Source organism: Apteryx rowi, unplaced genomic scaffold (genome assembly GCF_003343035.1).
Source record: "Apteryx rowi isolate R43461 unplaced genomic scaffold, aptRow1 scaffold_14, whole genome shotgun sequence".
Classification (NCBI taxonomy): domain Eukaryota; kingdom Metazoa; phylum Chordata; class Aves; order Apterygiformes; family Apterygidae; genus Apteryx; species Apteryx rowi.
The window spans coordinates 4,376,212-4,389,410 of record NW_020447641.1 but is presented as its reverse complement, the minus strand read 5'-3'; the positions used below and the strand labels follow the sequence as shown (position 1 = coordinate 4,389,410).

Sequence of the window (13,199 nt, the reverse complement as noted above, 5' to 3'; positions counted from 1 at the left end):
TCCCGCAGGCCATGGTGAACCCCGGCGGCAGCTCGCAGCCGCCCCCGGTGACGGCGGGCTCCCTCTCGTGGAAGAGGTGCGCCGGCTGCGGGGGGAAGATCGCCGACCGCTTCCTGCTCTACGCCATGGACAGCTACTGGCACAGCCGCTGCCTCAAGTGCTCCTGCTGCCAGGCCCAGCTGGGGGACATCGGCACGTCCTGCTACACCAAGAGCGGCATGATCCTCTGCAGAAACGACTACATCAGGTGAGCGCGGGGGTGGCGCGCCCGGCCTCGCCCCCGCAGGCCGCCGGGCAGAGCCTTCCCCCTTCCCTCCCTTTTTCCCTCTCTTTCTCGTGGCTTCCGTGAAGCCCGGAGGCAGCGGGCGGCGCGGGGCTCGGCGGGCAGCGCCCCTTCCCCGGGAGCGCCGAGAGCCGGGGCAGCTCCTCGCCCCGGGCGCAGTTGCGGCTGCCAAGCGGAGGGAAGAGTTGGGGGGAGGCGGAACGACGACTGTAACTTTAAAGTGGTTTGTCAGCACAAAACAAGTCCTAACTAAAAATAAACAGCAATCAGAGAGGCTAAATTAATCTGCTTTGTTGTAGTGTCGAAGGAGAAGCGTGCATATCTGAACGGTAAATGTTAAAATCGTAGGGCTTAAATAAGGCTGTGGCAGAGGTGCTAAATAATGAAATGCCTGCCTTTAGTATCTGATTAATTATGATATTTACATAAGCACCTTTAAACTCCTTTGAGTGGAAACAGAATGACTCATTCTCTGTTCTCCTTGTGAAAGAGCTGATTAACCGTCAGTTGGAGGACCAGGGATTCTACTTATAGCCAAAAACGGTGCTAATGTTTGTCTTCACGTTGTTGCGTAGAGGCTTTGAACTGACATCTTTCCTAACTTCCAGTATAGAAAATGCAGCGGAAAGGATGGAAAGGATATGCTCTTGCTCTTTATTTCTTATCTCTTTCCTTTTCTAAGCTATTCACTTTAAATGCCGCAGATCTGGGTAGGGGAAACTAAGCCTTATTAATCTTGCATCTGTTGGGGTACAGTAAAATTATGCAGAGTATCCCCTCCAATGAGTTTTCAATATAATTAATAGAAAGAATTCATGAGGTCAGGTGCCCATAGGATCTTTTCAGGTGAACTCAAGCTACTTAAACTCATTAATTTAAAAGGAGGCATTTTGAAGGATTACACATTTAATTTGAGTAAATGGTTTGATAGACTGATGCACATGAATGCTTCAAGGAGGTGTTCTATTTCAACATTCGGTAATTAAAAAAAACAACAAAAAGCCCCATACCTTGCTGGCATAACAGAAGTGCTTAGTTAAAATGAATTGCATTTTCTTTAAATGCTTCTGACTTCTCATTTACAGTAAATATCAAGAGTTAATCCAGGCTTTTCTTTTTCCTAATGGCTGAAAAGTTCCACTTTTTCTTCAAATCAGTTGGCTACAAAATGTTACAAGTTTGTTTCTGTTGTAAAACTTGACTTCTATTTGAGATAGAAAGGTTGGCACCGTACTGAATTTCTTTAAATATGCGGAGACATCATTAGTCTGAAAGGAGTTAAGCCTTAGTTATTGTGCTAGTGCAGCCCCTGTCCTGATACATGGCTGCATCTTCAATCAATTTAGTAGAAGAAATGCAGCTCTAAACATGTTTTAGGAAATGCAGCATTAACTTCACTAGTTTTGGGGGTTATTTTTAGAGACAAATGTTAGAAAATCAGCACATGTGGGTTTTTAATGGTGCTTTTTGGTCATCATCCTAAGCAACAAGCCTAAGCCTGGCAGAAWTGTAATTAAATAGAGCAGAACAGTGTTAGGGAAAGAGGCTCGTTTGAAGTGGAAAAATTGACACTACTGTTAAGATGCACTGAATAGTACAGATTCATCCCTCGACCAACACCATCAAACAAACCCACGTCTGATTACTCCTAATTAAAAAGAGAAGATGCGTCCACTGTATCCCAGAGGCAAGTTCAGGCAAGCTTATCACAATCCTCTGGTTTTGTGTTGCCAAAAATTAATACTCGTTTATTTTAATGTAGGCAATTATGAATAGGATGCTTTATCAGATGAGTTTTTTTTGAATTGATCTCCTTGTTCCATCGCTTGACTTCTCTTTGGATCTATGTAATTTGGCTTACAAAAATAACTCAGACAGATGCTTGCTGAAACTTGAACTGCACACTATACACTCAAGGTGGGGTTAGACAGCCTGGCCGTGCGAGGGCCGAGTTAACTTGGAGCTCTCCGGCTGGAAGTGGGCTTGCAGGCTTCCATGCGGGTCGTGCAAAGCCCTTTCTCGCTTGAAACGGCCTAATCTCAACACGGAGTCGATGCCACCCGTTAGGCGTGAGCCTCTCCAGTTCCCCTCTGCCAACCCCCTCTTGATTTTTCACGGGGCTGCCCCGGCCCCAGCGTGTCACAGCACGTTCGCTCCCCCAGGGCAAGAGCTGCGGGCAGGCACGGGTCCTGGCCGGCGATGCGAGGGCATGCGAGACAGCACTAACAAAACGAGGAGGAGGGTTGATCAGCCCCGCAGGTGCCAGGTGGAAGGGACTTGGCTCCTGCAGGCCAAGACCACGGGGCCATTTATTAATGAGCTTTTTAACCATCTGACGTTGTGTGTGTTTGTTGCTGTTTAAATGCACCCCCCCCCCCCCAAAAAAAAAATCCACCAAACCACCAACGAATCGGCTGTAGAGCTGGGCAAGCTACAGCAGCAGCTTTCATTGAGAGCCAAGGTTCCTGGGAAAAGAGAGGGAGGTGAAAATCCCGGGCCTTTCCCTGCCTCCCCACCAGGAGAAATGCGTTTGCAGGGAGGAGAGCAGAGTGCAGCCCTCCCCAACCTTAAGATGCCAGATAAAGCAGCAGCGTGGCAGTGAATCCACACAATTAAAAGCTTTAATTAGTGTCTCCTCCATTTTCTCTTAGTTCTGATAGGTTTTATCTAATGAGATCTGGTCCCTGGCTTAGATCTGCTCGGAATGACGTGTCCGAAATGAATGAGAGCCGCGTCGCAAACAAAACATTTAATTAAYAAAATTGGCCTCTAAGAGAGAGCAGGGAGTGGTGGGGAAGGCAAGGGGGGGGGCTGCCCAGGCGCGCCTTAAAGGGGCAGCGCCCGCAGCCCCTCCCCTCCGCGGGGGGCGCCACGGGCCGCGCCGCTCCGCGCCGCGCCGCGCCGCGCCGGAGCCCGGCCGCCGCTCCAGCCCGCCCGCAGCCGCAGTGTGCGCTGCGCCGCGCCGCGAGGGGAGGGAAGGGGCCGCCAGGCAGCGAGTTCATTTCCCTGGTAATCAGCGGCAAGCTGCTATATTCAGGGAATGCTGTCCCTTTAATTGAACAGGCTAGGTAATTAAATGGCACTTTTCCAATAGGACGTGCTAGGTAAATCTAATAGTTGGTTATTTAATATCACTTTGAAGTCTGCCCACTCAAGCACAATGACAGCACAGGAGCATGTGAACTATTAGCTAGGAAAAAAAAAAACCCAGGATCTCAAAAATTAATTAAATCGCATGCAATTTAGGGGGAACGTTTATCTTGATTTGTCATAACAGAATTAATTCAAGGCCTCCAATTCACTTGGGGGCAGATCTGTTACTCTGAATTAACCAAGCGTAATTTGGCTGTTTTTTTTTTTTTTTTCTTCCCCTTCTCTAATGCAGCACTTGCCATTATGCACAGCCCCCCTTTTAAGTATCAATAGCTGCTGGTGCTTTTAAGGTGCTTGGTCTCTAGTTATTCTGAAGTACCTTTAATGGACTTGGCTCCAGGCGTAATTTCTGTGTTGCCTTTGTTACATTTAATATAGCTGGTGCAGAATTTAGATTAAATATAGGGAATCTACAGAAACACCAATCGCTTCTGGATTGGTAGTTTTGGATGTGCATTTCTCTTTGATRGGGCTTGGATATACGTTTGTGGGCACAAATACGTACTGTGCAGTGCAGGAATTAGAGCACTTAAATCTGTTTGCCTCCACACTTTTGAAAAGAACTTGGAATCTTCTTTTTTATTATAGTTTGCTAGAGATGTGTTTCTACAGATACCAAATTTTGAGCAGCAAAACATGAAACCRGACTGAAAATATTTCTTTCTGCCTTCGTTCCCACTCTTGTGAACATTCGGAAAAAAAATAGRAGCACTTGTGTACTTTGGGGTGTGGGGAATGCTGTGTTGGAACTACACAGTAGTTAAGGTGGCTCAGTACAACGCTGTTAAGTGTAGAAGAGCCTGCCTTGTCTGTATAGGGAACCTCTTGATGTTTGTGATTGATTGCATTGCCCAAATGTTGAAATATTAATGACCTTCTTGGACTGAGGACCCGAAGAGGAAACTGAAACCAATTCTGTCATCACAATTAAAGAGTCCCCTGGCTTTAATTAGCCTGACCTGGGGTATCTCTACCCATTGCTGCAGTTAAAGAGAAAAGAGCCCATTAAAGTCCAGTCTGAGACCGATAGCTACTTAATTGAGCACCTAAAGCCTCAAGCCTTTTAAATCAAATACTGTCCTGGACAGTCCCCCTGGTTAGATAATTAGCTCTCCAGCCTCTCAGAAACCATGTGAAACAACTTTTTTCAGTAAAGAATAGTTACAGTGCTGGACCTCCTTTACTGGTAGGAAGGAATAACATTATTCTAAGATAAAGCCTTTTTCCTGTTAATGATATTACAAAACCGTTTGTAACAGTAGAGAAGGAAAAACRAGCTTAACTGTCCTGGTAAATAATACAAAGTACTAGATAGCTTTAATAAGGTGGTCTAACTTTGCAAGCAATTTTTAGGAATTTCAGCAGAAGGCTGAAAGTGACTTCCCAAAACCTAGAAATGTATTGGAAGCATGGTTAGRTAAAACCTAGGGTGTATGGAAAGCTTCTGGATTAGATTGACTCCACTTATTAAAATTCACAGACATTCAAGGTGTATAACCACTTCTAGTCGGAGAGACTTGTATAATAAATGAGTGCTTAAAAAAGAAAAGCAGTGCAATGAGACCGATATTCCAAAAAGCTGCATTTTTAGTTGCTGGTGCAATTGTACAGAGGGTTGTGAGAAAAAGCTGATCATGTTCATATTTTCCAGGAGAAGTAACATTATTGATTCATCTGCAGAACTTTGTATTTCTGCCCCCACTCTACCCAATAGTGCCTGTTTGGATCTTGGTTCTAGAAATGCGCCTATGTCTTGCCACCTTCCTCTTAAAGTGCTTCTTGTACACCTTTTTTTTGTGTGCCAACTTCATTACTAGTAACAGTGGAGGAAGAAAAAGGTGCATTGTAAAGCTTTGGAAGTAACCTCAATACATCACGTAACTACTCGGAACTGGTCCTGATTTAGAAGATGCCATAATAACGGACCCGCAGTTTCTAGACAGTTTAGTCCTTTTGGCTGGAGGTCCTGACAATGTATTAGTTCAGCTTTCCCTTTGTAACCACTGTGATTCTGCAAGAATGTGTCAATGTGTCGTGGATCTCAGACTAATTAGTTTTGAAATGGAGTTTTGATTGAACTCTTCAAATCGATGCTGCTGCAAAATTTGTTTCTCGGCTTCCTATTAAAAGCCATCTTAAGGGGCAGTTTTACTACTCTCTCTGTCGTTCAGTCGATACATTTAATAACAACTTACAGGCTATTTTCAATAAAGTGGCGACAGCAAATTAGTAGTTTGAACATGACAAGCCTCCTCTGCAAGCTCAGATTCTGAAAATTCAAAGCAATTATTTTTATACAGAGGCACACTGCAATCATTCAGATTACGGGTATTCTGTTGTAATGCGTCTCCTAGGTTGACACAAACAGAATTTTATGACTTTATTTGGACAGGAAAGAGATGCAAATATTAATATTTATTATGACACCAATACGCTAATTTGTAAATCCTATTACTGTGTTTTACATTGTGCAGGAAAGTGGGTCTGTGACCCTGCCAGCTAGTTCAGTTTCCTTTTCTACTGTGAAATGATTGTGGTACTCTTTATAAATATTTGTGTATATTAAAGAGAGAAGTGCAAAAGCAAATAAAGGTTTTCTAATTCTAGCTAATACAGTCTGTAAAAGTAGAACTCAATCATTATTGTATTATATTTTGAATCGATGTGTTGTGCCTTTAAATGGATTTGAAGAATTATGTATATATTTTTCTTCACCACTCTTCTGCCTATTTTCCCCTTCCCCCACTGCATGCCCCCCCCCCCATGGCAGATGTTGTGGTCTCATTTGATTGCATAGGAAAACTGCAGTGATACAGCAAACACCCAGAGAGATATGATGACAAATGGGTCCAGATCCCGGTAAATTACTTTCTGCTCAAATCGAAATTTCATTCAGTTTGTTGCTAGCAGAGATGAAGTAATCTAAATTGTGGACTCAGGAGCAGATAGAGGGAAGTTGGAGCAAGCATTTCATTATCAAGAGAGAGAGAAGGTTAGGATGAAAGAGATGAGCAGAGGCAAATCTAAAGTGTTGACACCATGATTGAAAAGGTTAACCCATACACATTATATATCAACCTGGATAGCAGAGAGTTTCTAATGGAAACTCTGCACTGATGGAGGTTTACTGGAGTTTCAATACACTRAGCATGATGTCTTCTTAGATATACAATCAAATCCTCTTAACCCTTTTGATGACTCATATCTCAAGATATGATTAAAGTACAAAAGAGTTCTTCATATAATTTCAAGGACACAATGCATTTAAACTCCAGTCATGAATTGTATCTTTTTTTTATGATGAACCCAGTAATCTGATAAAATGTGTGTAGTACAGAATTGTTTGTGTTTCTAGAGGTGTAAGTCAATATTTCTGATTAAATCCTGTGCAACCACATCCAAGGTAGGGTGAAGCTACCAGTTGTTATACAAAAATATACTTTTTCATATTACAACCCATAAGCAAGTTGGAAGACAGGGGTCAGAAGCCTAAAATAGTTGTGTAATAAACCATTGCAGTGATGCGCAAAAATGCTTAGAGCCTCTTGTGTATTAAATTATTCATGATCATCACCTCTGTTTCAGGTTATTTGGAAATAGTGGTGCTTGCAGTGCCTGTGGACAGTCCATTCCTGCTAGCGAGCTGGTCATGAGGGCACAGGGCAATGTCTATCATCTTAAGGTGAGGGGTTTTTTTCTATATCTTTTTTAGTAGCTTATTAGTAGTGCCCTGCTTCTTTCGTATAAAATCTGCACCTGCTTATGAACAAAGTGCAAAGCAATAACTAAAAATACGAGTATATATTATAAAGCTTCCTTTAGTGTGTAGCTTTGTCCCCTCATAATCGGTAAAACTGTACTTGAGTTATGTATGCATAGTCCCAACAGGTAAGACTAATGCCATTTTTGGAGATACTAGAAACCAAGCAGCTCCATATCTCAACTGTACTCACAGTCTCTGAAGTGTAATTTTCAAACCTGCAGCATACTTAATTTGTGCTGTAGTTTCACTTGCTGTCTCTTTCCCTTTTCAGTGTTTTACATGCTCTACCTGCCGGAATCGCCTGGTCCCAGGAGATCGGTTTCACTACATCAATGGCAGTTTATTTTGTGAACATGATAGACCTACAGCTCTCATCAATGGCCATTTGAATTCACTTCAGAGTAATCCACTACTGCCAGACCAGAAGGTGAATACTCAACAATTACTAATAAGCTTTATTAGAGCTAAATGAAGATCAATTTCTTTTCAGTCTAATAGTGGATACTCCCCACCTCCCCAAGGGGGACCTTTAAATAACTGAACTTAAYGTAGTTAACTTAGGCATGAAGTATGGGGCAAAAATACTAACCCTTTAAATATGACGTATAAGATGAGTCAGTTTATTTAGGTTTGGGCATGTGGATCTGTATGGCTGTTGAACTCCTTATATATAAAAATGGAATGGAGAACATACACTGATACAAATTGTCTTAACAAAGAGAAGCATTTTATTTTATAGTTTTATAACTTTGAAATCAAGGGCTAGAAGAGTGCAGGTTACTATGGAAGGAAAATTAGATCCTTTAATATGGAAATAAATATCTTGTGAAAAGAAGGTTCCTGAATTAAGCCAATGTATTTCACTTTAATATTAAGGTTGTAGTTGAGGAAACATGCTGGGGGACCCTTTCAGAAGTATTTTCTTGTCTGTTTTATATGTCATAACTCAGATTTGAAAACCAAAATCTTATTTTCTTATCACTCCATAACACTAATAGCTCAACTAGAGATTGTACATCTTTGCCCAACAGTTCTTGGTTTCTAGTTAAATGAGTAAATTAGGAGTGTACAAATCATATAGAGAAGAAGAAGAAAAAAAATCTGATCAACAGTTGTCCTGAAACTAGATAGTTTTAGATCTATTTTAATCTCCTTAATAAGTCCTAAAGCTATGCAAGTGAGTGCATTTTGATAACTGCTGTGCCTAATTTGTAACAATTACTGTCAACCTTGAGTTAAGAGACTGTTCATTCCACCCTGGTCCAGAAAAGAGTGAATGTATGACTCTTGCACATAATTTTATTCACATCATATTTCATACTGATTATGTATTGATGACATTGATTCATTTACTCTTTACAGCGCCACTTGCATGGATATTAAATCTTATTGACCACAGATGAATTTTAATTTCAGATTGGTGATAGATTTTTCCATCAGCTCTGATAGTATATTTGACTTTTTCATCATTAACCCAGGCAATCACACAGCACTGAGTTATTGCAATGAAACAAAAAGTGCACACTTCAGTTGGTAATTCTTTATAGATTTACAATAGGAACTTCATTAATGTCTGTAAGGATCACAAAAAATAACATTTTTCTGCAAATAYGAATTTGGAAGATTAAAAAAATCTGGGACAAATGCTAGGCTTATCTATTCTGTAATGTGCAGAATAATTTTTAATGCTTTTACATAGTGGATAAATATGTACAAGAAAATACAAACCGGTTTTTAATTTCCATGATTTTTTGTTGTTGTGTTGCTACATTTCAATATCCATGTTTGCTTTTTTTCTGTGCATAAATTTACTGATTAATTTTAAGTATTCTTTTGAGTCTTATACAGTGAATGTAATTACATCAAAATAAAACACGGACCTTTTTTATTTACTTAATTTGTCAATTGAGGTGACAAGAGAGAGTTGAGTACAAAAGTCATATAGTTAGGCAGAACAAAGATAATTAAGATTGGAGGAGAATGTGCAGCCTCTCCTCAAGGAAGTACAAATACAGTTAAAGATTCATAGATTTATACTGTTGTGAATTTTAATGAAACAAATCTGTAATACAGAGTAGCTAGCAGTGAATCTGTTAAACGAATATTTGTAGGTATCCCATTTCAAAATACAGGTAAAACCATTCATCTTTATACACTGCAGTAAAAAGTTTACCATTCTGAGAGAGTGGTTTATCCACTTGTCTTCTATGAATGTAAAGTTTAATGTAACTTCAAATAGGTGTCTAAATTGTCATTTAGTTTTATCAGTTTCTTACTATGCCTTAGCAAAACATAAAAATGATTTAGTTTCAATAAAAGCAGTAGACATGATGAGGAACACAGAACATGGAAAAGAGAAGTAAAATTGGATGAGGCTTGCAGAGCTCACAATTGCAGATACCTAGAAGTGGAAGCCAAATGCAGAGGAAACACTAAGCGCTGTCACTGACTATTAACTGCATTGCTACAGTCCATGATGAGGCAGATGAAGAGGTATTAAGGAGAAAATTGGGGAGAGAGATTATAGCTTTTGTTTTTCCCTTTATAATATCTCTCTAGCAAATGCTGTAAGTCCTCCTACCAGTTTTCAAAGGGGAATTGGGGAGCACCTGAACCCCAGAAAAATGAAATACAATTGAGGAAATGAGTTGGTGATTGGTAGGTTTGTCAGGTTTCTGGAGTTCTGGAAACTAAAGGGGCAGGTGCTGAAAAAGTAGTGTTTTGTGTGATGGCTTTTTAACAATATAAGGATGTAAACATCAGAAACATTTTCCAGAAAGCTGTGTTTTAGGGCCACTAATTAAAAATGTTCTTCCACTTTGACAGAGTTGACTGTAATAGGTACAATACTCTTTATTAAACATTAAAGCTCAATCAGTCTCCAGGTTATTCTGCCACTAGAGATTATAGACATAGCAGAATATTCACAGGGTTTTTTATTAAGATGAGGAGATTGAGACATACTCTGCATTAAAAAACTTTTTTGTTGCTTTTATAAAGGTGACAGTTATGAATTCACTGTCTTTATATAGTTTCCAAGTTAATGTATCTTGATGACTGGTGCAGGCATAAAGGGTTGAATGACCTAACTTTATTTAAAAGGTTGATTTTTCTTTTAAGGAGGCAAATGCAGTTATGTTGGCTATTCCAAGGAGGCCTTTTGCTTCCTTGAGTCAATTCACATGTGTAAATTATAACTTCTAATCAGTTGCTGTGTATTTTGAAAAAAAACAAAAAATTATCTAAACTTGGTACTGCTTGCTTTGCAGACTGCAAACCCTTCGCGCTAGTTTGTGACGTCCTGTGCGCCAGGATGTTTGAAGGGGTTGCATTGTCCTCTGTAGAGAATTCTCTCTGGTTTTTGGCTTCAGTAGTATTTCAGTAGTTCTTGCTTGCAACAGTATTACCAGCTACTAAAAGTGTAAATTTTCCACTGGTTGACAATGTTCACAGCAAATGGTGATCTTCAGCTTCTGTACTTTTAAATAAAGTATGAGTTGGATTACGTCTCTCAGAGAAGATCTTAAAAATCTTCTAGTTTACATATCACTCAACAATTCCCTTGTAGTTACATAATTGGTGTTGTCTGTGTCCATAATAGAAGATATTTGATGCTCATTTATTAAATATGCTTGCTGGCTGCTCCCTAATCTTTGTTCTGGACAGACAAATTACCTTTCTCACACTGAGCTTCAGCTCTGGGGAATTAAACCTCCAAGCCTCTACTACTTTAATTAGCTTGAAAGTGGGGGGTTGCAGTTACTAATAGACCTCAGGCTTTTAGTAACTTAGAGAAAGGGTGAAAAAAGAACTTCCTGGGAAGCGCAAAATGTCATTTAAAAAACATAAAAATCTAATATATATTATTTCATTTTGGTARTTGCAAACAGATTGTATTTGAAGACTATGGATGATCATTTCTACTTTATCCATGAAAGTTTAGATTTTTATTGAGTTAGACACTTTTAATTATCACAATTCATTAAMACCAGTGTGAAAGCACATGTTTGACTTCATATATTAAAATGTTTATGTAACATTAACTAACACACCAGATGAGGAATTTTAAATGGGGGGGAAAAATCCTGAAATATCTATATTTAGCTCTTGTGCAATGCAGCATATTAACCAAAGTTGCCTTGGGAGGATATTGGCTGTACTTCTTATTTGCTTTACACACTATTTCTTCCAATTATAAGATCATATTACTTGCTTCTTCAAAGGCATGGCATAATGTTTCTTCCCTTTTAAAAGGGGCCCAGAAAAACCACCTTATTCACTGTACAATTTGCTACCAGAAGGTACACTTATTTATTGTTGTCTTTTTTTTTCTTTGTCCACTCTTTTTAGTGAAACTGCAGAAAATATTTGCTTTTTGCTATTTGGAGTTGAAACATTAGCAGTATGAATGGATAGTGTAGAAAGCCTTAAGTCACAATCAAGTCACAGTTGGAAAGTAATCTAATAAAAAAGAGATTAGTGAATAAGGAAAAGACAAAAGCAGTCATGTTGTAGTTTCCTATCTCAAATTTAGCATTTTAGCTAAGATACCCATTTTTATTTCTTACAGGTCTGCTAAAAGGTCAGAGTAATGCAGAATGCGTGCCTTCATCTCAAATTTTGTTCATCACAGATGGATCCCATGTCTCCAAGTAGACAAGTCACCTTTGTAGCTAGCATCAATGCCAGCTCCATACCATTGCACCTTCTTTATTCTTGATTGCCCTTCCCACATTTATTGGTGTATTAAAATGACTGAATATGAACATTAAGGACTCCATGAACCTGGGCTAATGGGAGACTGTAGAGAAAATGAAAAAAGATCCACTGGAGGACATCTTTGGGGGGGCGGGTGGGGAAGATGACTAATGAAGCTAATTAAAAGAAGCATTGAAATCTGCTTTCTACCCTCATTAACAATTAGCAGGGCACTGGCCAGAGTTTGTACCCTGTGTTTTACCTTAACAACATTCTCTTTGCTCTTTGTATATTTAAGTGTTGTAAGGAAACGTGTTTCAATCAAACTGAACATGAGATAAAGGAAAGATGTGGCTTTTGTGATATTCTATCACAAACACTTTTATTGTATCTCTGTAAAATACAATGTATGTATGCATGTAAGTGTTTTTGTCCTAATGTTGCTACTTCCCATGGCAAAAAAAAAAGAGAAAAAAGAAAAAAAAAGTCAGGCTCATAGCAGCTACTGTGTAGAAATTTTCACCTACTTCTAATTTGCTGAATGAAGAAAAATCTTTTATTTGTGATATTTTCAGAGACATTTGCTCTAGTATGGTGTATTTAAATAATAAAAAAGTAAAACAAAAACACTGAATTGAGTATGGGTTTTAGCAGTTCTGGTGCTTTTTTTTTTTTTTAATACATTCAAAACATTACTCTGAAACTAAACCTTATGTAGTAATTACCTTTGAAAGTAGCTTTTTGGTTTGGAGATTTTTTTTTTTGTCTTACACCTGTAAAGAATCTGTCAAACTACTTACCCATGTCACTCTTGGCAAGGATACAGAGCACTGCTTCAAACTGATCTTTATTTTTCATTGAGATTCTTAATTCTGATAACAGCAAATATATCATAATTCATTTTGCAGTGAACTGTGGTATGTATATAGGTGTTGTGATCTCTTTCCATCCAGTTCCTTTTCACAGAATGCTCTCTGCAGGGCTGCACGTGAGCGTGAGTGTGCAAGCATGAATGTGTATGTGTATATCTAAGAGGTCAAAGAGTAAAAATAATGCAGAAAGAGATCCGTACCTTGTACCGAACACCAGAATTGAGTATTCATAAAAAGTAATACAATGGCTATTCTGATCTAAACAACATAAAGTTGTRTTTGCTGTCATAAGAGATGTAACTTTTTAGTAGTGGTGATCGTAAGGAAAGAAAAGAATTTCTTGGACGACTTCTGAGAACCAGCTGATCTCAAATACAATCTGTTCTCCAGAAAAAAACAACCCCCCTCAAAACTACGAAGCCTCCTCTAT

At 39.3% G+C, this 13,199-nt stretch overlaps 1 protein-coding gene across 1 annotated transcript; it reads left to right on the top strand.

The window, feature by feature from the left end:
• Nucleotides 1-8: 8 nt before the first annotated feature.
• Nucleotides 9-12,449, top strand: LMO4 (LIM domain only 4). The gene is made up of 4 exons (XM_026057577.1): nt 9-247; nt 7,022-7,118; nt 7,471-7,626; nt 11,770-12,449. The coding sequence occupies exons 1-4, from the start codon at nt 12-14 to the stop codon at nt 11,776-11,778; spliced, it is 498 nt and encodes a 165-aa protein (XP_025913362.1). The 5' UTR covers nt 9-11; the 3' UTR covers nt 11,779-12,449.
• The last annotated feature ends 750 nt before the right edge of the window (nt 12,450-13,199 follow it).